Here is a 25,218-nt window from a genome sequence, read left to right as displayed (position 1 = left end):
CAGAGGCTACACTAAGGAGAACTCTAGTCTCCAGTCCCCATCAAACTGGTATTCTTGAGCAAGGTTGTTAAACATTTTCCTCTTGCAGTCATGTCCTACCCCCCTTGAAATTTTTTTGACTTCTGATACATATTTATATATACCAAACGTTTACTGATAAACCATAAGCTTTCTTGTTTTTGGGCCACACCCGACAGTGCTAAGGGGTCACTCCTAGCTCTGCACTTAGAAATCGCTCCTGGCAGGCTCAGGGGACCATATGGGATGCCAGGAATCAACCCGGGGTCCATCCCAGGTCAGCCGCATGCAAGGCAAATGCCCTACCACTGTGCTATCACTCCAGCCCCAATAAGCATTTTTTTTTTAGTTAAACAACCCCATATGGGTCATATGGATCATGACCCAGTTTAAGAAGCCAGAAAGTACAGTAGGTATTGAAAGATTGATCCCATGAACCACGTACAATACCCTCAGGAGTGATCCCTGCGTTGTCAAAAGCTTTACCACCTGGTATGAGCCAATCCCCCCACCCTAAAACAGCTAAACTCTAAAGAACTAAGCTAGTCAAGAGACCCCAACTGTCTGTCCCCTTTTTTTTGGGGGGGCACACCCATTTGATGCTCAGGGGTTACTCCTGGCTAAGAGCTCAGAAATTGCCCCTGGCTTGGGGGGACCATATGGGACGCCGGGGGATCGAAACACGGCCTTCCTTGGCTAGCATTTGCAAGGCAGACACCTTACCTCTAGTGCCACCTCGCCGGCCCGTCTGTCCCTTTTATAGGAAGACACATTAGGAGTAATATCTCTATCCTAATTCCACCCATTTATTGGAATACCTCAGAATCCCTTGGAGACCAGCAATGTCCATACATCCCCCAAGGGTAGCCAAGTCAGCAGGCAAGAATGACTGAGGGAGATGAGAAGGCAGGTTTCTGTGGCTGATAGCCCCAATTCTTATGGCCTATTCTTACAGTCCTTTGATCTACGCCCTCACTCCAGCTTCACTCCTTTATCCCCACTCCCAGGCAAGGCCACAGACCTGGCAGGAGTCTCTGTGAGGGGTCCGTGTCTGGTTGAAAAAGAGAGGCAGGTCAAAAGCCAGGCACACCTGGGCTTCTCTTCCTGCATTGACTCACAAGTCACTCAGAACCCCAGGGCTTTGGTTAGACCTTAGCAAGATTTCCTGGGTTGAGAGTGAGGTAGGGTCTTTCTGGTACCCTGCAGCTTCTTTTTTGGGAGGGATTGAGGTGTGTCCCATCTTTCCTTGCACTTGTCAGTGTGGCTCTCATGCTAGGAGTCAGCCCTATATGCAATATCAGATCTCTCTCTACTCCCAGTCTTCAAAGCTGCAAGCAGAGGAGTGTGAGGGCCAAGGTAGAGATGGAAGGACTCCATAAACGTGGGGTTGAATCCAGAAAAGGCACCAGTTGTCCTGTGACCAACGGTCTGATCCTGTCTGTAGATACAGCTGTTGTGCCCTAACCTCCCACACCCTGGGCAGTGACCCAGAACAACTCAACTCCTTCCTGGGCATTGAGTCAGGGTAAGTCAACCCAGCTGGCCTGTCCATCCCAGGAAGGGCACTTAGGGGCAGATCCTCAGAACGTGGAGGCCTGACCAGGAGAATAGCCTGAACAGAAACTGTTCTCACCCTACCTCCACCCTAAAGTCAAATCGGAGTGAATTGCTAGCCCAAGGCAAGTTAAGGAACCCCTAAGAATCTGTGGGGGCCAAAGAGAGCTCATTGGGCTATGCACATGCACTGCATGAAGGAGGCCAAGGTTTAACCTCCAGCACTGCCATGGTTGTCCCGAGCAATGCCAGTATTTGCTGTTTTTTGGTTTTTTTGTTTTGTTTTGTTTTGGGGCCACACCCAGCAGTTCTCAGGGGGTTACTCCTGACTCTATGCTCATAAATTGCCTCTGGCAGGCTTGGGGGACCATATGGGAAGCCTGATGTCAAACCCCGGTCCTTCTGCTGTGCTATCACTCTGGCCCCAAACCAGCTCTGAGAACCAATCCAGGAGTAGCCCCTGAGCATCACCAGTGTGTTCCCTGCCCCCCAAACCAAAACTTGATCTTCACAGGGGCCCACGTAGAGGGACCTAACTTGACAAAGTAGCTTTTACTATGTCTCCCTGTCCCTATTTCATTGTATTCTCTGTATCTCCTACCCACTTTGAGAAACAGGTTCAAGACTTCTCAGCTGACTTAGGCCAAAAAGAAAAAAGTGCTAAAAGGACTTGTGTTGAATCAGCTTCTGGACCACATACATAGGCACATTTCAGGGCCACTGAAATGATATGGCTGGGGCTGGAGAGATAGAATGACTGGTAGGGCAACTTGCCTTGCAGGTGACCAACCTGGGTTTGATCCAAGAGTGATCACTGAGCACAGAGCCAGAAGGAAACCCTGCTCATCACCAGGTATAGCAACCCCCTCCCCAAGATGATAAGGCTATACTAGCCATTTGCTGGTTCATCTTTTCAAGTCATCTATAACTGGGCCTAACCCAGGTCCCCTCTTCCTTGCCACATGACTCCAGACACACCCTCCCTTCACCTCCCCTCCACAAAATCCCGGAACACAAAGGGGCTAGGGAAGGAGAGATTTGGAGGCAATGGCATTGTAATAAAGACACTGCTTTTATTTAGTTTGATATGTTTCTATACAGAATGCAGAAAACACATCTTGAAATCATAAAGAAGGAAATAAAACACATCAGTGGTTGGTGAACACTTAAATGTGAGATTGGCTCTCTGTCTCCGAGTCCACAGCCATCGCCAGCCCAGTGCTCAGAAGGGGCTGCTCCAAGGGCATTGTTGCCGTTGTTATTCTGTTCACTGCCCCAGCCTCTCCAGTTGCTGTGGCAACGGGCCATTCTGGGCCAACTGTCTCTTGGTGGCAGCGTCCCGTCCGATGGAGGTGGTGTTGTTGCTAGGGACAACAGAGCTGTTTGGAAGGCTTTTCAGAGCCCTCACCTGGAACACTGAGAATTTTTTTTTTTTTGGCCAGGTCATCAGAAATAATCTCACCAGCTCAGACACCCCCTATGCTCTTGACTCTGGGGCACCAGAAAAACTCTGGTTTGGACCACGGCTTGGGGGAACAAAGCCCTGTCACCAGAGTTGAACTATACACCTCCCTGACAGGCTCCCTGCAACAGAGGCACTGTTCACATGTGTACCCTATTGGGGCCAGTCAGGAGAGACTACATGGGCCCCCCCAGTGGGAGAAGAGGCAAAGGGAAACATCCCCTGAGGAGGATGGGGTGGAGAACTCTCCCTGGAGCTGCCCTCCCCTCCTGAGGCAACGTACTCAACTCCAGCAGAAATGGTTCGATATGGCTTAGAAGTGGCTGCTTGGTGGTGTGCAAAAGGAACCTGGGTTCACCCACCTGCCCTCTACCATGGAAGGGATACGTTATTGCAGAAGGCATTCCTCCCAAGAGGTATCCAAAATAACTCCCAGACGGCAAGAAAAGTCATGCTTAGAATGGTTTCTTCCAACGGAGGAGAAACAAAGCAGAGTGGGCACCCCTGAGTCACAGGACAGAGATGCAGATGGACAGACGGACATTCTGCTAAAAGAAAAAAAGAAAAGGCAAAAGAAGTCCCAGTGTAATTCCAGAATTTAAGCCATTATTAGGAAAAGGGGGTTAAAAAAAAACCAAAATGAGCAAAGCCGTCAGTTCCATGGAATCAACACTAAGAGCTTGTACAAACTGCTGTAAGCATCGCCATTTTTAATCTTTTTTAATAAAACAAGTTGAGGCTGTATAAAAACTTTAGTAAAAAATCAGCTTTGAGAGCCCACAGAATTTCACTATGAACTATTGCTGGCACTCCTCCCCAGTCCAGACCTTGCTAGCCATTCAGGCCCAAGTCCTGGAACAGAGGTGCCAGGAAGGAGGTGTGGGGTGAGTGGGGGAGGGCGGGCTTAGGGAGGGGCTGTGGGCTGCTGGGACCAAGTGGCCGAGATCGAGTGAGGAAAGAGCATCACATGACATAAAAATATTGCATCTTCACCAAAATGTCCCCCACTGAGTGTTTCAAAAACCATGATTTTCCTTTTAGGAGGGGAAAAAAACACACAGAAGGAAAAAAGAAAGTTAAGTGGATGTGGTCGAGTTCCTCGACCCTCCCCCCAGCACCCCTCCACCAGCAGCTGGCCCACCCTGGAGCACCTAGGTTGGGGGCCACGGCCACCACTGCCTCTGAGAGTCCCCTTTCTGTGGAAACGAAGACCCTTTGGTGGTGGGCCACTAGCATATGTAGGGTAAGGGTGTGGATGTCCACGGCCCAAGAGGCCCCTCCAGCTTCCACCCCTGGCAGCAGCAGGAGAGGAGGCCCAGCACCAGGGCCGGGAGGCCCTCAGGCAAGCTCTGCGGTATCAGAGCAACCAAGTTACATAGTGTGAAAAAATAGGATTCCTTTGATAAAAAATACTGTCCCTTGGTCTTCTCTAAGTTTGAAACACCCTGGGAGCTTATTTTTAGCAAAGCAATTCCCCATACCCACCCAAAAAAAATTATACATACAAGTTTAGGTAAACAGCAGATTAAATGTAAAAACAAACTTAACTTCTGAAAGTCCTTTGAACTTAAATCTTTAGCTACTATTCTCCATGTTACATCCTGCAGCTAGACACACGTGAATAGAAAAAAAACAGTACAGTTAGTGTTAAAGGCAAAACGCAGAGTGCTGGGAGGCCGCCAGCACTGCCTGCGAGTTCATTCACGGTTCCTCGAGGGCTCCTGCCATCTACCTCTACTCCAAACACTGCTTTCAGAGTCAGCCATCAAAACCGCAGCAAAGAATTTTCTATGAACAAATAAAAAGCTGTTAGGCCCAAAAAAAAACAAAAAAAAAAACAAAAAAAAAAGAAGAAGAAAATAAAAAAGAAAAAGGAAAAAGAAAGGAAAAGAAAATTAAAAATATCCCCAAAGTCTCTCCAGCTGCTTTGGGGTTTCGGAGGACCAGAGTGGGCGGGCTTGTCCAGGCCCCGTGTCAGTGTGTGCTAGGTCAGGTGTCGGCTCCCAGTGGGTGATGGCCTGTAGGCCACTGGTCTCCACAGACAACACTGGGTTGTCTCCAGGGCCCTGCCCTACCCCTGCCTCCACCCAGGCGCTTGTGGGTTAAGGGGGGACGTAGGGCGGGGGCGACCGGTAGGGGGTCATGTTCTTGGGACGGGAACCCTTGCCCTCCATGGGGGCCGTGAAGGGTGGAGGCGGCTGGTAGGGAGGAGCGTTGGGGTCCTCATCCCTCAGGGGCGTGTACTCTCCCACGGTGTCCTGGTTCAGAGGCGTGGTCTCGGGCACACTCTGGTTGGGGTACTCGGGAGGGGGCAAAGGGGCTTTCTCCTCTTGCAGGATGAGTGGCATGCTGGAGGAAGGGGGTGGCTTGGAGTCATCCAGCTCATCGGCAAAGATGATGGGCACCCCCTTCTTGATGAAGGTAGCCTGGTCCTCGAGGGTCAGCTTGCCCTTCCGCTTCTTGCGGTAGCAGATCATGGCGATGATGCCTGCAATAAGCAGGATAGCGGCCACCACCACAGCCGGGATGACCGTGTGCAGGTAGACGTCATCCTCACTGCTCTTCTCGGGGTCCCGGTCCGTGACCTCGGTGGGCGGTGCCACCGAGGGCATCCTCCCGGGCGGTGCCACAGGTATGAACTGAAACAATCGACAGCTGCCAGCCCCTGTCACAGAAATGTTCACGGCCTTGAAGTCGGGCTCCAGGGCATTGGAGAAAGCAGCCCGGGGCTTGCCGTCATCCTCGGCAATCCTCCGGCTCAACGCTATGATCTGCTCCTTGGGGCAGGGCTCGAGGGGCAGGGTATTGTTGGTCCACTCCACCACGATGGAGCCCCGAGTAATGTTCTGCAGCGTGATGGTGCTACAGTTGCGGTCCCCAAAGGCAAAGGCCAGCTTCTTTACCAGGGCAATCTTCTTGTGTATGTCGTTGACCACGGGGGCCGGGTCACCCAAAAACTTGGCCTTAAACCGGGCGGGAGCCTTGTCCCCTTGCGGGCGCTTATGAACATGGATCTCGAAGGCGTCCACGGCGGACAGGCCCCCTTTGTCCGTGGCGTGCATGAAATACTCGTGCTTGCCCACGTGGCTGCTGTCGGGCAGGCCGTACATGAGCTGGCTATTGCTGTTGAACTGTACCCAAGACTTCTCGCCTACCAGCTGCTGCTCCCGAAGCTTGAGGGTCAGCTTCAGTTTGTCGGTGGTGGTATCCTCAAAGTCGTAGAAAGTGTCAGAGGGGATCTTCACCTCAAAGTAGGTGCCAACCCAGGCATCCACCTTGTCGATGTGGTTTTTGAGCTCGGGGCGCTGGTTGGGTTCTCCCCCTCGGGGCACCCCACTGGTGGTGGTGCGGACGCGAGTGGGTGGCGAGGCTGTTTCCAGTTTGGTGATGGGTGATTTGGTGGTCACCCGGGGCCCTGGTCGAGGTGTCCGTGGTTTCTTGGTGGGCCTGCGAGTTGTGGTGGCCGAGGAATCTGTGGAAGGGGTGGCTGGTTTGGGTGTGGACACGCGTGGCTTCTTGGTGGTGGAGGTGGGAGGGGTCACGACTGCTGTGGGCTCCACATAACCAGGAATGGTCATCGTTGGGCGGATCTGGCCAGGAACCGTGGTACCCGCTTCTACCACCCGAGTGGGCTGGATGGGGCCTAAGGTTGGGGTCTGAATAATGGCTCCTCGAGTCCGAATGGTGATTGTGGGCTTCCCGGGAACCGGATCCCTGACTGGAGGAGCCATGGTCTCTGTGGGAGGAGCAATGGCCGGAGATGTGGGGGTAGGCACGATTCTGGACGGTGGCTCCTGGATGGCAGTAGTTGGGGGTCCAATGGCAGTGACAGGTGTGGGTGTGGCGTGGATCTGCCTCCGGATGCGCTTAGGGAGCGGAGGTTTCTTGTTCGCTATGTGCCAACCCACGACGGGGTAGCCAAGCTGGGCAGACATAGCACCCTCCCTGGCAGGGGTCTCCACGCCATGAATGTCAGGCACGCTGTTCTGATTCAGGGAGCAGCCCAGCTTCCAAGAGAGCAGCGCCCCGTTCTCTACCACCTTCTTTGCATTTCCGGGGCCGGCCATGAAAGCCGACATGTCAAACAGTCGGTTGTTCACCACGGGTACCAACTTCATGTTGTGAAGCTCCACCTCCGAGAAGCTCCGCATCCTGTGCAGAAGGTCGAGCCTTTGCTTTGGGGTCATCTTGGTGAGGTCAGCATCCAGAATCACCGTCAGGACGGTCACGGGCTCGTCGGCAGCACAGGCGGATGGCACCGCCTCCCCTGGGTCTGGTGACGCTGTGCGCATAGACTGAGGCTCACTGTGGTCTTCAGGGTAGACCTCGATGGAGAACACGCTGGAGGTCTGGGGCACGTGGCTCCCGTTGGCCCCCAGCCGGGCAGCGCTCACTGAGATGTAATGTACTCCCTTATCCGTGTCCAGGGGGAGGCCCTCCAGGGTGTGGCTCTTTGGGTCCCAGTGCAGCCAGGATGGCAAGGCCTCCTTCCCTGCGGCTGATACCTAGAAGAGACACCGGCACAAGTTAAGTGCTCCTATCACAGCATAACTGGAAAACAGTTAACCCCATAGGTTATCCTGAACTGTCTGATAGGCCTAAGGTCTAATTCAGAATTCTTGCTGGGGAGGCCATGGAGCGACAGCACAGCAGTAGGGTGTTTACCTTGCATGCTACAGATCTAGGACAGACCTGGTTTGATCCCGTGACCCATATAGTCCCCCGAGCCAAGAGCAATTTCTGAGCACATAGCCAGGATCGGGTGTGACCGCCCCCCCCCCCCCAAGAAAAACAGAATCACTGCTGGGGAACCAACTCGTTTCCCTAACTTTACTGGTTACAAAATACTGAAGCTGCCAGATCAAAGGCAAATGATTCACCTAAGGCCAAACAGTGGGGAGATAACAGTGCTGGTACTCAAATGCATGCTTCGGAATTTTATAGATTTTTTTTTAGACCTGGATATTTTGGGTAGATTTTTAGACATGCCTTGCCCTGCCACTCTACCTGTAAAATCAAGTCAGTCTCAACCTGTAGTTCTTCTTAGCCCCAAATTTGCTCAAGTCAAAGTCAAGAGGCTTTTCCCTGCCCACGTGGAAATGAATCCAGATCAGAGTGCAAAGAAGAATTCAATGGCTGGAACTCATCCTGCAGCCACCATGTTACAATCAAGTGCAGTCAAGCACTTTTAGGCAGCAAATGCAGTTAATTGTATTCTGATGTCTCAATTATTCATTTCTCAAACCTCAAAAGAAGTGTTTCGCACAGGGTGGGGCAAGAAATTGCTATTGCAGAAGAGAATTTATCGAAATACTTTCAAGGATCTCTGGTTTCTTTTACTGGTTATCACACAACAGCATCTCCCAAACTTATTTTCGACATGGAAGACCTTTCGTCACAGAGATATAACTGATTCCCAGATGGATGTCATACAGACAGCTGGAGTTAACAAGAAAAAAAAAAAAACAAGACTTTCTTCATCTCCATCTGATTTCCTTCACTTTGGGAAACATGCCTGGCCCCAGATGCATCAAGGTGGCATTTATTTTCTGATTTACCTGAATGCACTCATTTCCAATGCCATGTCCCTTCAGGCCCAGAGAAATAAAAGCCAAGAGAACAGCTAGCCTGTCTGCTGCTGGCCTCTACCCAGGTCCTGCCCATCACAGCCACTGCTTGGCGACAAGGACATTGAAATGCTTCCCTCCCTGTTGCGGGAAAGAGCCTGGGCTCTTTGGGAGCTCAAGTTCCCTGAACTACCTCCTGCCAAGAGATCAGTGCCTAAGTGGCTGAAGAGGAGACCCTGTTTGTGCCTGCTATTCCTTAGATGCCAGTGTCAAGGCAATAGGCTATTCTTACCTCCCTATAAACTGGTTTCTTTTCCTCAGTAAACACCCATAAGAAAGTATCTGAGGAGGCAGTTACAGTACAGCAGGTAAGGCACTAACCCCGGGCACGGAATATAGTAGCCTAAGTCCCATCAGCAGTGATCCTTGAGCGCAGAGTCTGGAGTAAACCCCTGATCACTGCCCAATGTGGCCTCCCCAAAATATGAAAAATGACATTATTAGGAGTTACTGTTTTTGGATGGGGGAATGTTAAGTGGGATTTGGGTTGAATTGCTGAGGGGCCCAGGGGACCATATGTCAAGTTTCTTGACCCCCGTACTCTCTCTCAGGTCTTAGGAGTTACTATTTTTTTTTGGGGGGGGGTGTCACACTGGGCAGCACTCAGGGGTTACTCCTGGCTCTCTGCTTAGAAATCACTCCTGGTAGGCATGGGGGACCATATGGAATGCTGGGATTAGAACCACTATTAGTCCTGGGTTGGCCGCTTATAAGGCAAACACCTTACCACTGTGCTATCTCTCCAACCCCAGGAGTCACTTTTATTAAGGCACTGTCCCTTCCTGATTCTGAGCCATGGACCTTACCTTTCTAGGGTCTGTGAACAGCCATTTTTTTTTTTGTGATGCCCCATTCCATTCCATTATCTGTCTCACCAGTAAGAAACCCCTACTCTATTATTCAATATCTATTGCAGTGAATACCAAAAATAAAAAAATTATCAACACAAATGTCATCAAATCTATGAAAACTACAAATATAGTCATTTAAGAGTAATTTTGAGTATCAGAGGGATACATAGTGGGTAGAGCATTTGCCTTCCAACTAGCTGTCGGGTTCAAACCCCAGCATCCCATACGGTCTCCCAAGCACTGCCAGGATTGACCCCTGAGTATAGTGCCAGGAGTAACCCAGAGCACAACCAGGTGTGGCCCAAAACAAAACAAAATGAATAAGGGGCAAGAGTGACAGAGAGCACAGCAGGTTGGGCTTTTGTCTTGCACACAGCTGACCCGAAATGAACCCAGGTTCAATCCCCAGTATCCCATATTGTCTCCAGAGCCTGCCAGGAGCGATTTCTGAGGCAAAGCCAGGAGTAAACTTTGAGCACCATGGGGTATGGCCCCCAAACCAAACCAAACCAAAACTTTAAAGAATTTTTATTGTTTTAGCTGAAAAGCCTATGTTTTAATTTTTTCAGTTTAATTATACAAAATATTAGTATTGCCACTTCCATCTTTTACATATAAAACAAATGGGTTGAACACTTTCATTCTCCAAAGTCTGTGAAATGGGTGCAGTAGGGGAAGGAGCTTGGTGGCAGAGCATGTACCTTGTATATATTGAGGCCCTGGGTCCAATCCCTGGCACTATTACAGAACAACAGAAGAAAATATATAAAAGGAGTCAGAGAAGGTCGGAGAGATAGCATGGAGATAGGGCATTTGCCTTGCATGCTGAAGGACAGTGGTTCAAATCCCGGCATCCCATATGGTTCCCCGAGCCTGCCAGGAGCAATTTCTGAGCGTAGAGCCAGGAGTGACCCCTGAGCGTTGCCGAATGTGACCCAACCCCCCCCCAAAAAAAAAGAGGAGTCAGAGAGCAAACCCAACAGACTGGGGACATCTTTGCATGTGGGAAGCCCCAAAAGAGGCTCCAATAGTCCGATAGGATCAGACTACTCTTTGGACAAGGCAGTCTTTTTCTGTTTGTTTTTGTGCCACACCCCATGGATGACCCCTGGCTCTGTGCTCAGAAATCACTCCTGGCAGACTTGGGGGACCATATGGGATGCCAAGAATCAAGCCCTGGTCCATCCTGGGTCAACTACATGCAAGGCAAATGCCCTGTCAATGTGCTATTGCTCCGGCCCCATGGACAAGGCAGTCTTAAAGATGAACAAATGGGGGGGGGGTTTTGGAGAGATAGCACAGTGGTAGGGCATTTGCCTTGCAAGTGGTCGGCCCAGGACCAACGTTGGTTCTAATCTAGGCATCCCATATGGTCCCCTGTGCCAGGAGCGATTTCTGAGCGCAGAGCAAGGAGTAACCCGAGTACCACTGGGTGTGTCCCAAAACCCCCACCCCCACCCCAAAAAAAAGTGGACGAATGGGGCTGGAGCAATAGCAGTAGGTAGGATGTTTGCCTTGTACACAGTCAACCTGGTTTTGATCCCAGGCATCCCATATGGTCCCCTGGAGCCTGTCAGGAGTGATCTCTGAGTGCAGAGCCAGGAGTGACCCACCAAGCACTGCCAGTGTGGTATCCCCCCTCAATAAAGATGGTTATTTAAACCCATTTCTCAACTGGAACCACCAGGATATTCCAAGGGGGCACAGGTGAAAGATGGATAAATGGGGAGCTGTGGCACAAGACTAGGAGCTACAAAAGTAACAGAAATTGAAATCTGTTCTTCAGCAGAAAGTTTACCACAGGGGGAAGGTATAGGGGAAGGAATAAATTGTGGGGCAGGGGAAGGGCTTTGGGACAATAATATCTGCAGAAAGCAGATATCCTGGGGCAGGGATTGGTAAAGGAACGATTTATGCAAGAAATCTTACCTTTACCACTATTGAACATCAATGTGACTAAAGTTATTTTACAAAATACTTTTTTTAAATTATAAAACAGATTGGGGGAGGGGTTGCTCACCAGTAGGCCAGAGGATCACAGCAAGGAAACAAGGTAGGAACGGGGCCACATTCAGAAAAAGGTTGAGGGGATGGAATAGGTAGTGTGTGCTAATCCTGCACACATCTGACTCCGGTTTAAGCCCTCAGGGCCTTCCACGCTGACCCTGGTTCAAGTCTCCTGAGCCTACGAGGAGAGATCTATGAGCAGAGTCAGAAGTAAACCCAGAGGGGCTGGGCGGTGGCGCTAGAAGTAAGGTGCCTGCCTTGCCTTCACTAGCCTTGGACGGACCTCGGTTCGATCCCCCGGTGTTCCATATGGTCCTCCAAGCCAGGAGCAACTTCTGAGCACATAGCCAGGAGTAACCCCTGAGCGTTACCGGGTGTGGCCCAAAAACCAAAAAAAAAAAAAAAAGAAGAAGAAGAAGTAAACCCAGAGCACAACCAGGGGTAGCCCACTCCACCCCCAACTCCACTAAAGGGGAAAGAAAGGTTGAGAAATGCTGACTTAAAATATGCTTGACTTTGGTTTTAGCGGCACACCCGGCAATGCTCAGAAATTTAATCCTGGCTCTGTTGTGCTCAGGGATCATTCCTGAAGGAGTTCAGGGGACCATGTGGAGTGCCAAGGTTAGGTTGTGGAAGGCAAGTACAGATTATTGTCTCTCAGGCTCCCAATTTAAACCTACAGCTTTACTGACATTTGGGACAAACTGTCAGAAACAAGCTTCTCCAGCCTATACACCTAACCACCCCCTCTGCAGACTCCAGCTCTCCAGGGTTGTGAGGGACAATCACTGGCCACTGTGCGGGGAGGAGTCCATTCAGACTCAGTCCTGAATCTGATAGACCTCAACTCCTGAGTTCTCACTTGAACCCAAACATTGTAAAACCCAATCGTCTCCAAGCACCGAGAATATCAGGTCCAGGCAGTTCTTAGTGTGGTCGTGATTCCGTTTAGAAGGGCCACAGGAAGGCAAACCAAAGCTCCACAAGGAATCTGGCCAAGTGACAGGCACACACTGCATTTTCAAGGCCATTTGGAGAAATTCCCAAAGCGGGAAATTGCAACATGCCTCAAGGGCTGGCTGTGGCCACAGTTCCCAAGGATTCCACTAGTGGGCCCTCCCTCCAAGGACACTGGTGAGGGAACGGAAATGCTCGAGCACACAGCGCCGACTCCACCCTGACACAGCAAGAGCCTTCAGTTTCCAAAACTTCCAGGTCTAGACCACGTCTTTTTCATGCTAAAATTGAAGGTAAAGGTAAAGGCATCTGAAAGATCCCTAAGAGACCCAGCCCCATGACAGGCCAGAACTCGTTCCTGTAACAATAGCCTAGCCATGCTGAGGCCCCACAAGAGAACAGCTCTAGGCAGGCTTGAGGCCTGGGCCAACCTCAGGCCTTTGACAGCTGTGTGTGTATATTTGTGTGTGTGTGTGTAAGGGAGTTACAATCTCTTAGGCCTTTGACAGCTGGGTCTATCTCATGTGTAAGGGGGCGATGACACTGGGTAACACTGAGTCAGTCTGTCTCTTTCGTGTGTGTTTGTGTGTGTAAGTGGTTCACAGGGCCAGGGACATCCCTGTATGATCATGGGATCAGGTACATGCTGAACGTAAGCAGTGTTGCCAGACCAGGGCATATCTAGGCTTCCCTCTCCAGTTCTCCTTCCCAGCTGCTCTCAGATGCAGTGCACAGTGAGGCCTTGTTTCCCTATTCATACCCCAAAGCATAAGCTCAAAACAGCAAGGACTTGGGTAGGTTTCAGGCAAAGGGAAGTTAAGGTTCAACAGGGGAGCAAGACCAAAGCTGGGGGACTTGCCTCTGGGACTTGCCTGCCAGTAAAGACCTGTCTGCTATGAGTGGCTGAAAATCTGGTGCTGATGGGAGAGAGGGAGAACTTGTTGTAGGTGACAACAATATACTCCAATCATCAGTATTTAACCCTGACTCTTCAATCTACAGCAGGTGTGATCAGCCCTGGCTAATCCACACATGAGACTATCATTGGAATCCTCAGTTCACTCATAGAAAAATGTCTGCCCCAGGGGCTGCAGTAGGGAAGCCATTTGTCTTGCACCTGGCTGGCCATGGTTCATCCCCAGCACCCCATGTGGCCCCGAGCACTGCCAGGAGTGATTCCAAAATACAGAGACAAAAGTAAGCACTGAGCACTCTTGGCTGTGGCTCAAAAACAAAACAAACACGTTGGTGCCAGAGCGATAATATAGCAAGGAGAGCACTTTATACACAAGCCAATCTGGGCTCAATCCATGGCACCCATATGGTTTAAAGAGCATACACGGAGTGATTTCTTAGTGCAGAGCCAGGAGTAATCATGGAACGATAATAGGTGTGGCCCAAAAAACAGCCAAAATATTTCTGTCTGACAGAAACTCGCCACAACTCACCCCCTCATGGTTGTCAGGTCAGGAATGAAAAGAAAGAAGAAAGAATCAGAGCTGTCTGTGAAGTATTTATGAGCATCAGCAAAAGTGTGTAGAGGAGGGGCCAGAGCAAGAGCACAGTGGGTAAGGCACTTGCCTTGCACACAGCTGACCTGGGTTTGATCCTCAGCATCCCATATGGTCCCCGGAACCTGCCAAGAGTGATCTTTGACCACAGAGCCAGGAGTTATCACCTTTAAGTGCCACCAGTGTGGCCCAAAAATAAAAAAACAAAACAAAACATGCCAGTAGTGAGGCAGAGAGATAGGACAGCAGTAGAACATTTGCCTTGCACGAAGCCGACCCAGGAAGGACCCGGGTTCGATCCTCAGCATCCCATATGGTCACCCTGAGCCTGACAGAAGTAACCCCTGAGCGCTGCCGTGTGTGGCCCAAAAACCAACCAACTATACAAATGCCAGTAGCACCTGGTAGTTATAGGCCACGAGCCTGCAGAACTTATTTTGGAAAGGGTCCTTAGAGTGACCATCTACAGGAGCCAGAGGTTGCAGAACTATGACTGATTCGAGAAAATCATAGACTCTAGCTTGCAGGTCTCCCAGAAGGAGCCAGAAATCTTTCCCGTGTCATTAACTCTGAGAGAGGCCTTGCTTCTGATCATGAAGGCAAACCCACACTGGGGTAAACAAGATCTCAAACAGTCCACACACTCAGTTGGAAAAATTCTGATTCATAATGTCTATCTGAAAACCCTCTTTCTTAGAAATATTTTATGCATAAGAATCCAAACCACAGCTCTCAAACAGCCACACACTCAAGTTTTAGAAATACTGATTCATGAAGCCTATCTGAAAACACTCTTTCTTAGAAATAGTTTGTATATGTATAAGAATCAAAACCTAGGCTGACCCACAGGAAGTTCTAAATTTCCCCCCGACCCAGAGAAGCCCACAATGAGGCACTGTGAACCGATGACTAAGGAATTAATCAGTAATGGCTTTGATCACTACTCGTTTGATAAGACCTGGTAAACAATTTATAATTCAGTTCTGAGACACATCTCCAACTGTGTTGTGTGACTGGTGTCCTCTCTTGTACAACAGACCATCAAAAATTTGATCAAGATACAACACGTGTGTTCAACACCCACAATACAACCAGAATCTCACCCTACTCCAATACCACTCTGCATATGGAAAAGCAAGTGGCTCTAGGAGCTTCTGTTACTTGGTTTCACATCTAAAAACAAGTTTTTGTCCACATCATAATCCAGCCTGTTTGGCACAGCTGAGAGACAAAAGTGAAAAAACAAGACAAAACAAAAAAGGCTCTCACTAAGGCCTAATTAATTATAGAACTCTGGGTTTCTGAAACCAAGACAACACTCAGCAATGCTCAAGGTCATATTCTACCCAGATAGGAAATGAACTGTATAGAAGAGTCTTAGAAATGGCAAATGGGCACAGGGAGTGGCTCAGTGGCTTAAAACATCTGCATTTCAGGGGCCAAAGTAGTGGTGCAAGCGGTAAGTCATCTAGATGCGGGGCCGGGAAGGTGGCGCTAGAGGTAAGGTGTCTGCCTTGCAAGCGCTAGCCAAGGAAAGGACCACGGTTCGATCCCCCGGCGTCCCATATGGTCACCCCAGGCCAGGAGCGATTTCTGAGTGCATAGCCAGGAGTAACCCCTGAGCGTCAAACGGGTGTGGTCCAAAAACCAAAAAAAAAAAAAAAAAAAAAAAAGTCATCTAGATGCCTTGCCCACACTAGCCTAGGACAGAGCGCAGTTTGATCCCCCAGTGTCCCATCCAGTCCCCCAAGCCAGGAGCCATTTCTGAGCGCATAGCCGAGAGTAACCCCTGAGCATGACTGGATATGGCCAAAAAACAAAAAAAACAAACAAACAAAAAAAAAACAAAAAAAACACACACAAAAAAACATCTGCACATCAAGTTTAAAATTCAACCACTGGGGCCACATCTGCCAAGTGCACTCTTGGCAACTGTCATGTCATCACAAGTGCTTTCTGGTCATTCCAGTCAAATCACAACTGAAGATATGGAAAATTTGGGCTGGAGAGATAGTAAAGTGAGTAGGATATTTGCCTTGCATGCAGTCAACCCAGGTTCGATCCTGGCATCCCAGGATCTTGAGAACCGCCAGGAGTAATTTTTAAATGCAAAGCCAGGAGTAAATCCTTGAGCACTGCCAGGTGTGGCCCATCCCACACTCCCCAAGAGAGTTCGATGCTCAGTGAGCATAATTTCAACCAGAGAGGCCAGAGTAATAATAGTACAGCTGGTAGAACGTTTTCCTTGCACAAAGCTGCTCTGAATTTGAACCCAGGCATCGCAAAAGATTCTTCAAGCACTGCCAGGAGTGATCCTGAGTGCAGAACCAAGAGTAATCCCTGAGCACCGCCAGGTGTGGCTCAAAAGTAAAAAAAAAAAAAAAAAAGCAACTAAAACCCGTGTGAGGCGCATAACAAAAAAGTAAGACCCTGGGCCGAAAAGATAGCATGGAGGTAAGGCGTTTGCCTTTAATGCAGAAGGACGGTGGTTCGAATCCCGGCATCCCATGTGGTCCCCCAGCGCCTCCCAGGAGCGATTTCTGAGCATAGAGCCAGGAGTAACCCCTGAGCACAGCCGGGTGTGACCCAAAAACAAAAAACAAAACAAAACAAAAAAAGTGAGACCCTGAGCAAGCACAGTGACTGAAGGAGTGTGACCCTCAGTGAGTACCAACATCAACTGTGCCAATACCACAACAAGGGATGTGCAGGACACCTATACATCACCGTAACAATGATGGGAAAGAAAGGGCAGGGGAGATCAAACGAAAAAGCAAAAGGAAATGGTAAAACAAGCCCCCTACCTGCTGTACTTCTCTCCAGCCCCATAAACCCAGGGTCTTATTCATGCAAGGCCTGTCTGTTGTCACTAAACCACATCTCTGATGTATAATTTGTTTTTTGAAACAAGAAACACTTTTTTGAGGTGGTGGAGATCAAGTTGAGAACCCCAAAAGTGCAAGGCATGTACTCTACTACTGAGCCATAGCCTTGGCCCTGAGAAGACGAATTTTCAATATATCTGAATTGATGAGCACGGGCAAATGCCATTCGGAGAACCCACCCCCAAGGATGCCTTCCTTCGCCAACCCACATTTCCCGGTGTGCCATCTTCACAAGGGGCCCATTCAGAGCTGGGAACACCCACTCAAAGCAGGAAGAAACTACAGTTCATCTCATGCAGGCAGGACTCCACAAAGCTCTCAAGCATCTGAAGAAATGCTCCTTTCATGAACTCCCCTCCTGGCTAAAGAGACTGCCCATTGTTCTCAATGGAACAATGAGGGGCCCATGCCAGCAGCCAGGGCACAGTCCCTGGAAGGATTGCTCCCAGTCTGCTGACATCTTGGGCCAAGCAAAACTCCACATTGTCTCCAGACAGGAGGCTCTGAGGAATAAAAAGCAAGGATAAAAAGCCATCTTCACACGCTCTATCAAAATGACACATCTAGGGGCTCTAGGGGGAGTCCCCAGTCATTTCAGGGAACTTCCTAGGAAGGAGGGCTTAGGATGTCCATAGGCATCTCCCACCACCCCCATCTGCTGTCTCTCAGCCTGAGAAGCAAGAGTCAGGATTAAGGTCAACTCCAAAGCATCTAGGATCTGCCTACCAGAGGCCAAGCCAGCTGTGATGGGCTCCATCCCCCGCACAGACTTTACAGATGAAGAGGGAGAGTCCTATGAGAGCAAAAGTTAATTAAGATCTGGAATGAGGAGCTAGAGAGATAATAGTACAGTGGGTTAGAGCACTTGCTTTTGCACTACTAGGAGTGATTTCTCAGTGCAGACCCGGGAGTAAGCCCTTGAATATAGCTGGGTGTGGCCCAAAAGCAAAAAAAAAAAACAAACAAAAAGACCTGAAATGAGCTTCACATATGGCATCCAATCGGATCAAGGGAACACACATCAGAACCAAGTGGTTGCTTCACTGTGTCCCAAGATCACAGGGACAAGCCTGCAGCCCCTTTACACATCATCAGGTCAATGGTGTCCATCTGGGAGGTAAGCTGGGGTCAATAAAAACATGTTGATTTCCAAGGCAGAGCTAGAAAACAGCTGGGGAAGCAACAGTCTGGCTAGGCTGAGATGGCCCAAGGGTTATGAGGACATAAAAGGGTGTCGGAAGTTGGAGAGAATAAAGGACCCATGACTTCAGAACTACATTCTCCAGGCAAGACCCCTTCCTTTTCCTTTTCCTTTTCCTGGATACATCCTTTCTGCCTAATATATAAAGTAGGGAAAAGCCCTCATTTTAGTAACTTTCATTACTTGATAAGCAGATCTGGTGATATCAAATAAAACACCTTTACCACTCACTCCTTGAATTTACACAACTTCCTGACATAGTCAAGTACAACAACTTATAGAGACCTAACAAAATTTAGGATACTGCAGATGACTTAGAATAAAAATTTCCCATTTTGGGCCCGGAGAGATAGCACAGTGGCATTTGCCTTGCAAGCAGCTGATCCAGGACCAAAGGTGAAAGGTGGCTGGTTCGAATCCCGGTGTCCCATATGGTCCCCCGTGCCTGCCAGGAGCTATTTCTGAGCAGACAGCCAGGAGTAACTCATGAGCACCGCCGGTGTGGCCCAAAAACCAAAAAAAAAAATTTCCCATTTCATGGGGATGAAGCAATAGCACAGTGGTAGAGCATTTGCCTTGCATGCAGCTGACCCGGAGGGATCCGGGTTCAATTCCCAGCATCTGATATGGTCCCCTGAGCCTGCCAAGAGCGATTTCTGAGCGAAGAGCCAGGAGTAACCTCTGGGCACTGCCATGTGGACCAAAAAAACAAACAAACAAACAAACAAAAAAAACAAAACAAAACTTCCCATTCCTATTCTTTAAAAAATTTAAAAAATTGTTACCCTCACTATTTCAAATACAGAACTACACCATCACCAACTGCCAAGCACAATCTCTGAACAGTCAGCTCGTATGACCACAATCCATCTAATCTAATTAGACATAAGAACAAACACGGGGCCGGGCGGTGGCGCTGGAGGTAAGGTGCCTGCCTTACCTGCGCTAGCCTAGGAGACGGACCGCGGTTCGATCCCCCGGCGTCCCATATGGTCCCCCAAGCCAGGAGCGACTTCTGAGCGCATATAGCCAGGAGTAACCCCTGAGCGTCACCGGGTGTGGCCCAAAAACCCAAAAAAAAAAAAAAAAAAAAAAAAAAAAAAGAACAAACTATGAGCCCTTTTTTTTTTTTTTTTTTTTTTTTTTTTTTTTGGTTTTTGGGCCACACCCGGTAACGCTCAGGGGTTACTCCTGGCTATGCGCTCAGAAGTCGCTCCTGGCTTGGGGGACCATATGGGACGCCGGGGGATCGAACCGCGGTCCGTCTCCTAGGCTAGCGCAGGTAAGGCAGGCACCTTACCTCCAGCGCCACCGCCCGGCCCCCAAACTATGAGCCCTTAACTAGCAACCGCAGTACGTACAGCCACACTGGCATGAAGACCACCTCATCAGAGAACCCACAACGAGGGTGTTGTGTGGTTGTGACATGCTAAGCAAAGAAAAGGGGAAAGGAGTGATCTAAGACTAGATGACCTGGGGCTTAATCCTAAAAAGCAGTTGGGTCATGGGGTGGTTTGAGCAGATTAATGTTTTACAAAGATGAAGATTTCTCTTCCCTGAGTATAAGAGAACACACTGGTCAAGATTAAAGTGAGGAGAGCCAGAGTAATAATACAGCAGTAGGCTCTTGCCTTGCATGCAGTAGAAGTGGGTTTGATCCCTGGCACCCCATATGGCACATCAAGCACCACCAGGAGTGATCCCTGAGTACAGAGTCGTAAGACCTGAGGTCAGCAGGATATGGCCCAAACAAGAGAAAATTAAAGTGAGAAATTTGGGAAGGAATGAAGAATAGCTTACAAGGTACAGAGATAGTCATAATCTGTAATTCACCCAACAGCGTTCCTTTGGACCTAGGTCAGAAGTGTTCCTCACGGGGCCGGAGAGATAGCATGGAGGTAAAGCATTTTTGCCTCACATGCAGAAGGATGGTGGTTCGAATCCCGGCATCCCATATGGTCCCCCAAGCCTGCCAGGAGCGATTTCTGAGTGCATAGTCAGGAATAACCCCTGAGCACTGCTGGGTGTGACCCAAAAACAAAATAAAAAAGAAGTGTTCCTCACATAAAAATACTGGGCAGGAGGAGGACAAGTCCATGGTAAGAAGCTTGCCACAGAAAGGGGAGAGTGCAGTCAGGGCAGAGAAGAGATAACTGTGACAATGATAGCTGGAAATGATCACATTGGACAAGAACTGGGTGCTCAAAGGAAGTAAAGAGATATGCATGATAACCTTTCAGTAACAAGATTGCAAACTACAGTGTCAAAAAGGCAAAGAGTAAGGGAGGGAAGTAGGGAGAGAAGGAGGAGGAAGAGGGAGAAGAAAATGTCTGCCATAGAGACACGGTGGGGACATTGGTGGCAGATGTGCACCAGTGAAGGGATGGGTGTTGGAATATTGCATAACTATTTTTTATTTTGTTTCTTTTCTTGCTTTTTGGGTCACACACATCAGTGCTCAGGGGTTACCCCTGGCTCTGTGCTCAGAAGTCGCCCCTGGCAGGCTTGGGGGACCATATGGAATGCTGGGATTCAAACTACTGTTCATCTTGGATCAGCTGCATGCAAGGCAAATGCCCTACCACTGTGCTATCTCTCCATCCCCGGAACATTGTATAACTGAAACTCAGTCATTGTAACTGTTATCTCCAGGTGATTCAATTAAAAAAATTATTCATTAAAAATAAATATTGGAGGGGCCGGGCGGTGGCGCTAGAGTTAAGGTGCCTGCCTTGCCTGCGCTAGCCTTGGACGGACCGTGGTTCGATCCCCCGGTGTCCCATATGGTCCCCCAAGCCAGGAGCGACTTCTGAGCGCATAGCCAGGAGTAACCCCTGAGCGTTACCGGGTGTGGCCCAAAAACTAAAAAACTAAATAAATAAATATTGGCAAAATAAATAAATATTGGCAGGCCGGAGAGATAGCATGGAGGTAAGGCATTTGCCTTGCATGTAGAAGGACGGTGGTTCGATTCCCGGCATCCCATATGGTCCCCTGAGCCAGGAGCGATTTCTGAGTGCATAGCCAGGAGTAACCACTGAGCGTCACTGGATGTGGCCCAAAACATACATACATACATACATACATATTGGGTAGGGACTAGACTGTATATATAATGGAGGAAACACTGGTTTGATCCCTAGCACTAACTATGGTTCCTAAGCACCACCAAAAGTAATCCCTGAACAAAAGACAGTAAGCCCTGATCAGTTAGGTGTGTCTTAAAAATCAAGTATTTTTACATCTATCTGTGGGCAGTCATTAAACACTTCATTCCATGCAGGAGACACTATATGCAAGCAGTGGACACTGGTCTGATCCCTGTCACCACATATGGTCCCCTAAGCACCATCAGGAGTGATTCCTGAGCGCAACTGGGTGTGCACCTAAAAAAGGAACATTCCCTGAAAGTGGGAATAGTGTGGGGAATCAACAATACCTGCCTTAGAAGCATACAGTCACAAGTTCAAAGTCCTGATAGCCCCCATATGTGCTGCAAATCAGGCATCTCTGCTGCCTGAGTCTCACAGCTCTTTTGTCTGTGACCCTGGTGTCAAAAGCGATTTCTGGCTATACTGCAGGCATATGACTTATTGTGAGCAGCACAAAAAGGGGTCTGGTAGTCAGGGAGATGGTTCAAAGGACAAGAGTGCATGGTCTGCAATCTGGAGGCCTGGGTTTGATCCCTCCCACTACTGGTTAGGACAGCAAGCACTGCTGGGAATAACCAACCCCACAGGATTGCAGGGTATGGCCCAAAAGCAAAGCCAAAAAGGAAGGAAGGAGTGCGATGCCCCAGAAGCACTGCAAACAAAACGTATGTGAGCACCTCGGCTGGCTAGACACTGTAAGCACCAATCAGTTCTATGGGCCTCAACTTTGAGTGTCAACTTTGGAAGAACTTTGCTGCGGAATGTTTGGAGTATTCAAGCACCAATCTTGATAGCAACCCCTCGGCCCCTATGAGCATCCTAGTCAAGTGTGTGCAAACCTCACTTACCACAATATCAACAATAACAAAGAGAAAGGGGGTGGCGGGGTTAAAAGAAAAACCTGTTCAACTAGAAAAGACAAGTACATTTCTAAAAATATTTAAGGACTGAAGAAGTGGGGGGAATGAAACACAAATAGACTCAAGCTCTAACAAATAAAAATGGTAAAATATGGGAGACCAGAAAAATAGTAGAGGGGTTACAGTGCTTGCTTTAAGCAAGCTTTAATTACTGTGGGTGTGATCAACCCCCCCCCCCCAATGAAAAAGTCTATTGTGATTCCCAGATCAAAGCAGTTACTTTGTGCACAGCCATGGACATCTCTTAAGAAAAAAAATGACAAAGGAGGGACCAGAGAGCTAGCACAGCAGTAAGGCATTTGCCTTGGACACAGCAGACCCTGGGTTTAGTTCCCAGCAACCCATAGGGTCAGGAGCGATTTCTGAGTGTATAGCTAGGAGTAAGCCCTGAGCACAGCTGGGTGTGGCCCAAAAACAAAAAAACAAAAAGTGAATAAACATTGCTTTGTTTTTCGTTCGTTTGCTTATGAGCCACACTCCGTGGTACTCAGGATTTACTTCTGATTCTGCACTCAGAAATCACTCCTGGTGGGCTTTAGGACAATATAGATGCCAGGGATTGAACTTGGGTTGGCTGCATGCAAGGCCCAACCTACTGTATTTATTGCTCCAGTCCCCAAAATAAAAGTTGCTTTAAAAAAAAAAAAATCAGGGGCCGGAGAGATAGCATGGAGGTAAGGCGTTTGCCTTTCATGCAGAAGGTCATCGGTTCGAATCCCGGCGTCCCATATGGTCCCCCATGCCTGCCAGGAACAATTTCTGAGCATGGAGCCAGGAATAAACCCTGAGCACCGCTGGGTATGACCCAAAAACCGCAAAAAAAAAAAAAAAAAAAAAAAAAAAATCAGGGGCTGGAGAGATAGCACAGCGGTATGGCATTTGCCTTGCATGCGAAGGACGGTGGTTCGAATTCCGGCTTCCCATATGGTTCCGAGCCTGCCGGGGGCGATTTCTGAGCATAGAGCCAGGAGTAGCCCTTGAGCGCTGTTAGGTGTGACCCAAAAACCAAAAAAAAAAAAAAAAAAAAAAATCAGAACTGGAGCATTCACACAGTGATTGGGGCATCTGCTTTGTATGTGGCCAGTCCAGGTTCGATTTGCAGCTTCCCCTATGATCCCCCAAAACTACCAGGAGTGATTTCTGAATGCAGAGCCATTAGTAGCTCCTGAGCGCCGCTGGGTGTGACCCAAAAACCAAAATTAAATAAATAAATAAAGATTTAGAATGCTATTCTAAAATACATTAGGTCCATAGGTAAGCATCAATGTTCATCTCTTAAACAGCACTAAATTAAAGCAGGTCTTGGAAGAACTGAGTTCAAAATTGTTGGAACTTAGAATTGGAAAAACGAGGGCTAGAGAGCTAGCTCAAAGGGCTGAGAATATCCTGTGCGTGTAGGAGGTGAAGGTTTGATCCCTAATACCACATGGTCCACAAGTACCTCCAGGGACCCTTGAACCATAGAGCCAGGAACGCTGAGCAGTCAGGCATGGTCGCAAACCCATCAGGCATGGTCACAAACCTCTGACACCAAACCAAAAAAATTTTTTTGTATTTTATTTAACCTAAAGAATAGCTAATTCGGGGCCGGTGCAATAGCACAGCAGAAGGGTGTATGCCTTGCACGTGGCCAACCCTGGACCGACTTTGGTTCAATTCAGGCATTTCATATGGTCCCCTGAGCTTGCCAGGAGTGACTTCTGAGTGCAGAGCAGGTGTGGCCCAAAAAACCAACCCCCACACACAGAAAAGAAAAAAAAAAAAGGAAAACAAATATAGCTAAGCCATCACTTAAATAAAATGAGCATTATCCCTCACTTATACTTTATATTCAAGTCTCACCTTGATAAGTTCTCCAGTGGTGGCGATTAAATCTGTTGGAATGGTCACACGGAACGAGCGTCCCACGACAGCTGTGCCATCGGGAATGCCAACCACTGTGGGAACTGTTTCGTGGAGGTCTGAGAGCACCGAGTTCATGGAAGCCTCAAGCTGGTTCTCCCAGTCCCTGACAGCCTCCGAAGGTTCGCTGGGCCAGTGGGACTGCGCCACAGTCACAGAGAGCAGGAGGAGAAAGGTCCTGCCCCAGAAGGGGCACAGCAGCAAGAGGTCCACGGACATCCTCATCCCAGGCTGAGTCTGCTCAGAACAATGTTCTCACTGAGAAAGAAAGCGAATGATGTGGTCCCACAGCAGGGTCTTCACCCTCTGCACACCTGATCCATCCCAGAGTTCCTGGAGCCTGAAAGAGAAGAGTAAACCAAGACTTTAGCACACCATGGTTTCAAAGCTATGCAGAAGCAGTTACTACCCCGCCATGAATTCCTGCCAAACATATGGAGCCTGAGTGGTATCCAGTCTCAGTCTGCATTCTTCAGTGCTGAACCACCAACATACATGTGGCTACTCAGCACTGGAATTGTGACCGGTCCATCAAAAAACAAAGTACACAGCAGACTTCTCTTATTTGGTAGTGGGGTGCTAGGAATCTAACAGGGTCTGCGGAACGCAAGGCAAACACTTTAACTTTTGGACTATCTCTCCAGCCCTACAGTGAAACATTTTCTTTAATAGGATTTGTGAAAATCTTATTTGAATTTTTGAAGTATGGATTACAATGCTGAAATATGCTATGTGGAACATAGAAAAAGCATTAAACATATAAGTATAGTAAATAAAAGATATTGAAGTTGAATCCTGTTTTTTTCTTTTCTTTTTTTGGTTTTTGGGTCAGACCCGGCAGTGCTCAGAGGCACTCCTGGCTTTACGTTCAGGAATCGCCCTCGGCAGGCTCAAGGGACCATATGGGATGCTGGGATTTGAACCACCGACCTTCTGCATGCAAGGCAAACACCTTACCGCTGTGCTATCTCTCTGGCCCCAAATCCTGTTTTCTTGAGAGCAGGGAATAGAGGAGGAGGTTGGGGTTTGGGCCACACCTGGTGGTGTTCAAGGATTACTCCTTGCTCTGCACTCAGAAATTATCCCTGGATGGGGCCGGAGAGATAGCATGGAGGTAAGGCATTTGCCTTTCATGCAAAAGGTCATCGGTTCGAATCCAGGCGTCCCATAT

General features: G+C 48.7%; 1 protein-coding gene across 1 annotated transcript in view; it reads right to left on the bottom strand.

Moving 5' to 3' along the window:
* Window positions 1-2,625: 2,625 nt before the first annotated feature.
* The window catches only part of DAG1 (dystroglycan 1), a 75,755-nt gene continuing 53,162 nt past the window's right edge, over window positions 2,626-25,218 (bottom strand). Inside the window, exons 2-3 of the mRNA XM_049777335.1 lie at window positions 23,988-24,387; window positions 2,626-7,539 (exon numbers count right to left, since the gene is read on the bottom strand). Of these exons, the coding sequence (XP_049633292.1) occupies window positions 5,137-7,539; window positions 23,988-24,272 (2,688 nt within the window). The 5' untranslated portion in view covers window positions 24,273-24,387 and the 3' untranslated portion in view covers window positions 2,626-5,136. The remainder of the gene's footprint in view (window positions 7,540-23,987; window positions 24,388-25,218) is intronic.

The sequence above is a fragment of the Suncus etruscus genome, chromosome 7 (assembly GCF_024139225.1).
Source record: "Suncus etruscus isolate mSunEtr1 chromosome 7, mSunEtr1.pri.cur, whole genome shotgun sequence".
NCBI classification, from domain to species: domain Eukaryota; kingdom Metazoa; phylum Chordata; class Mammalia; order Eulipotyphla; family Soricidae; genus Suncus; species Suncus etruscus.
Note: the sequence above shows the minus strand (reverse complement) of the source record. Positions and strands in the feature narration are given on the sequence as shown.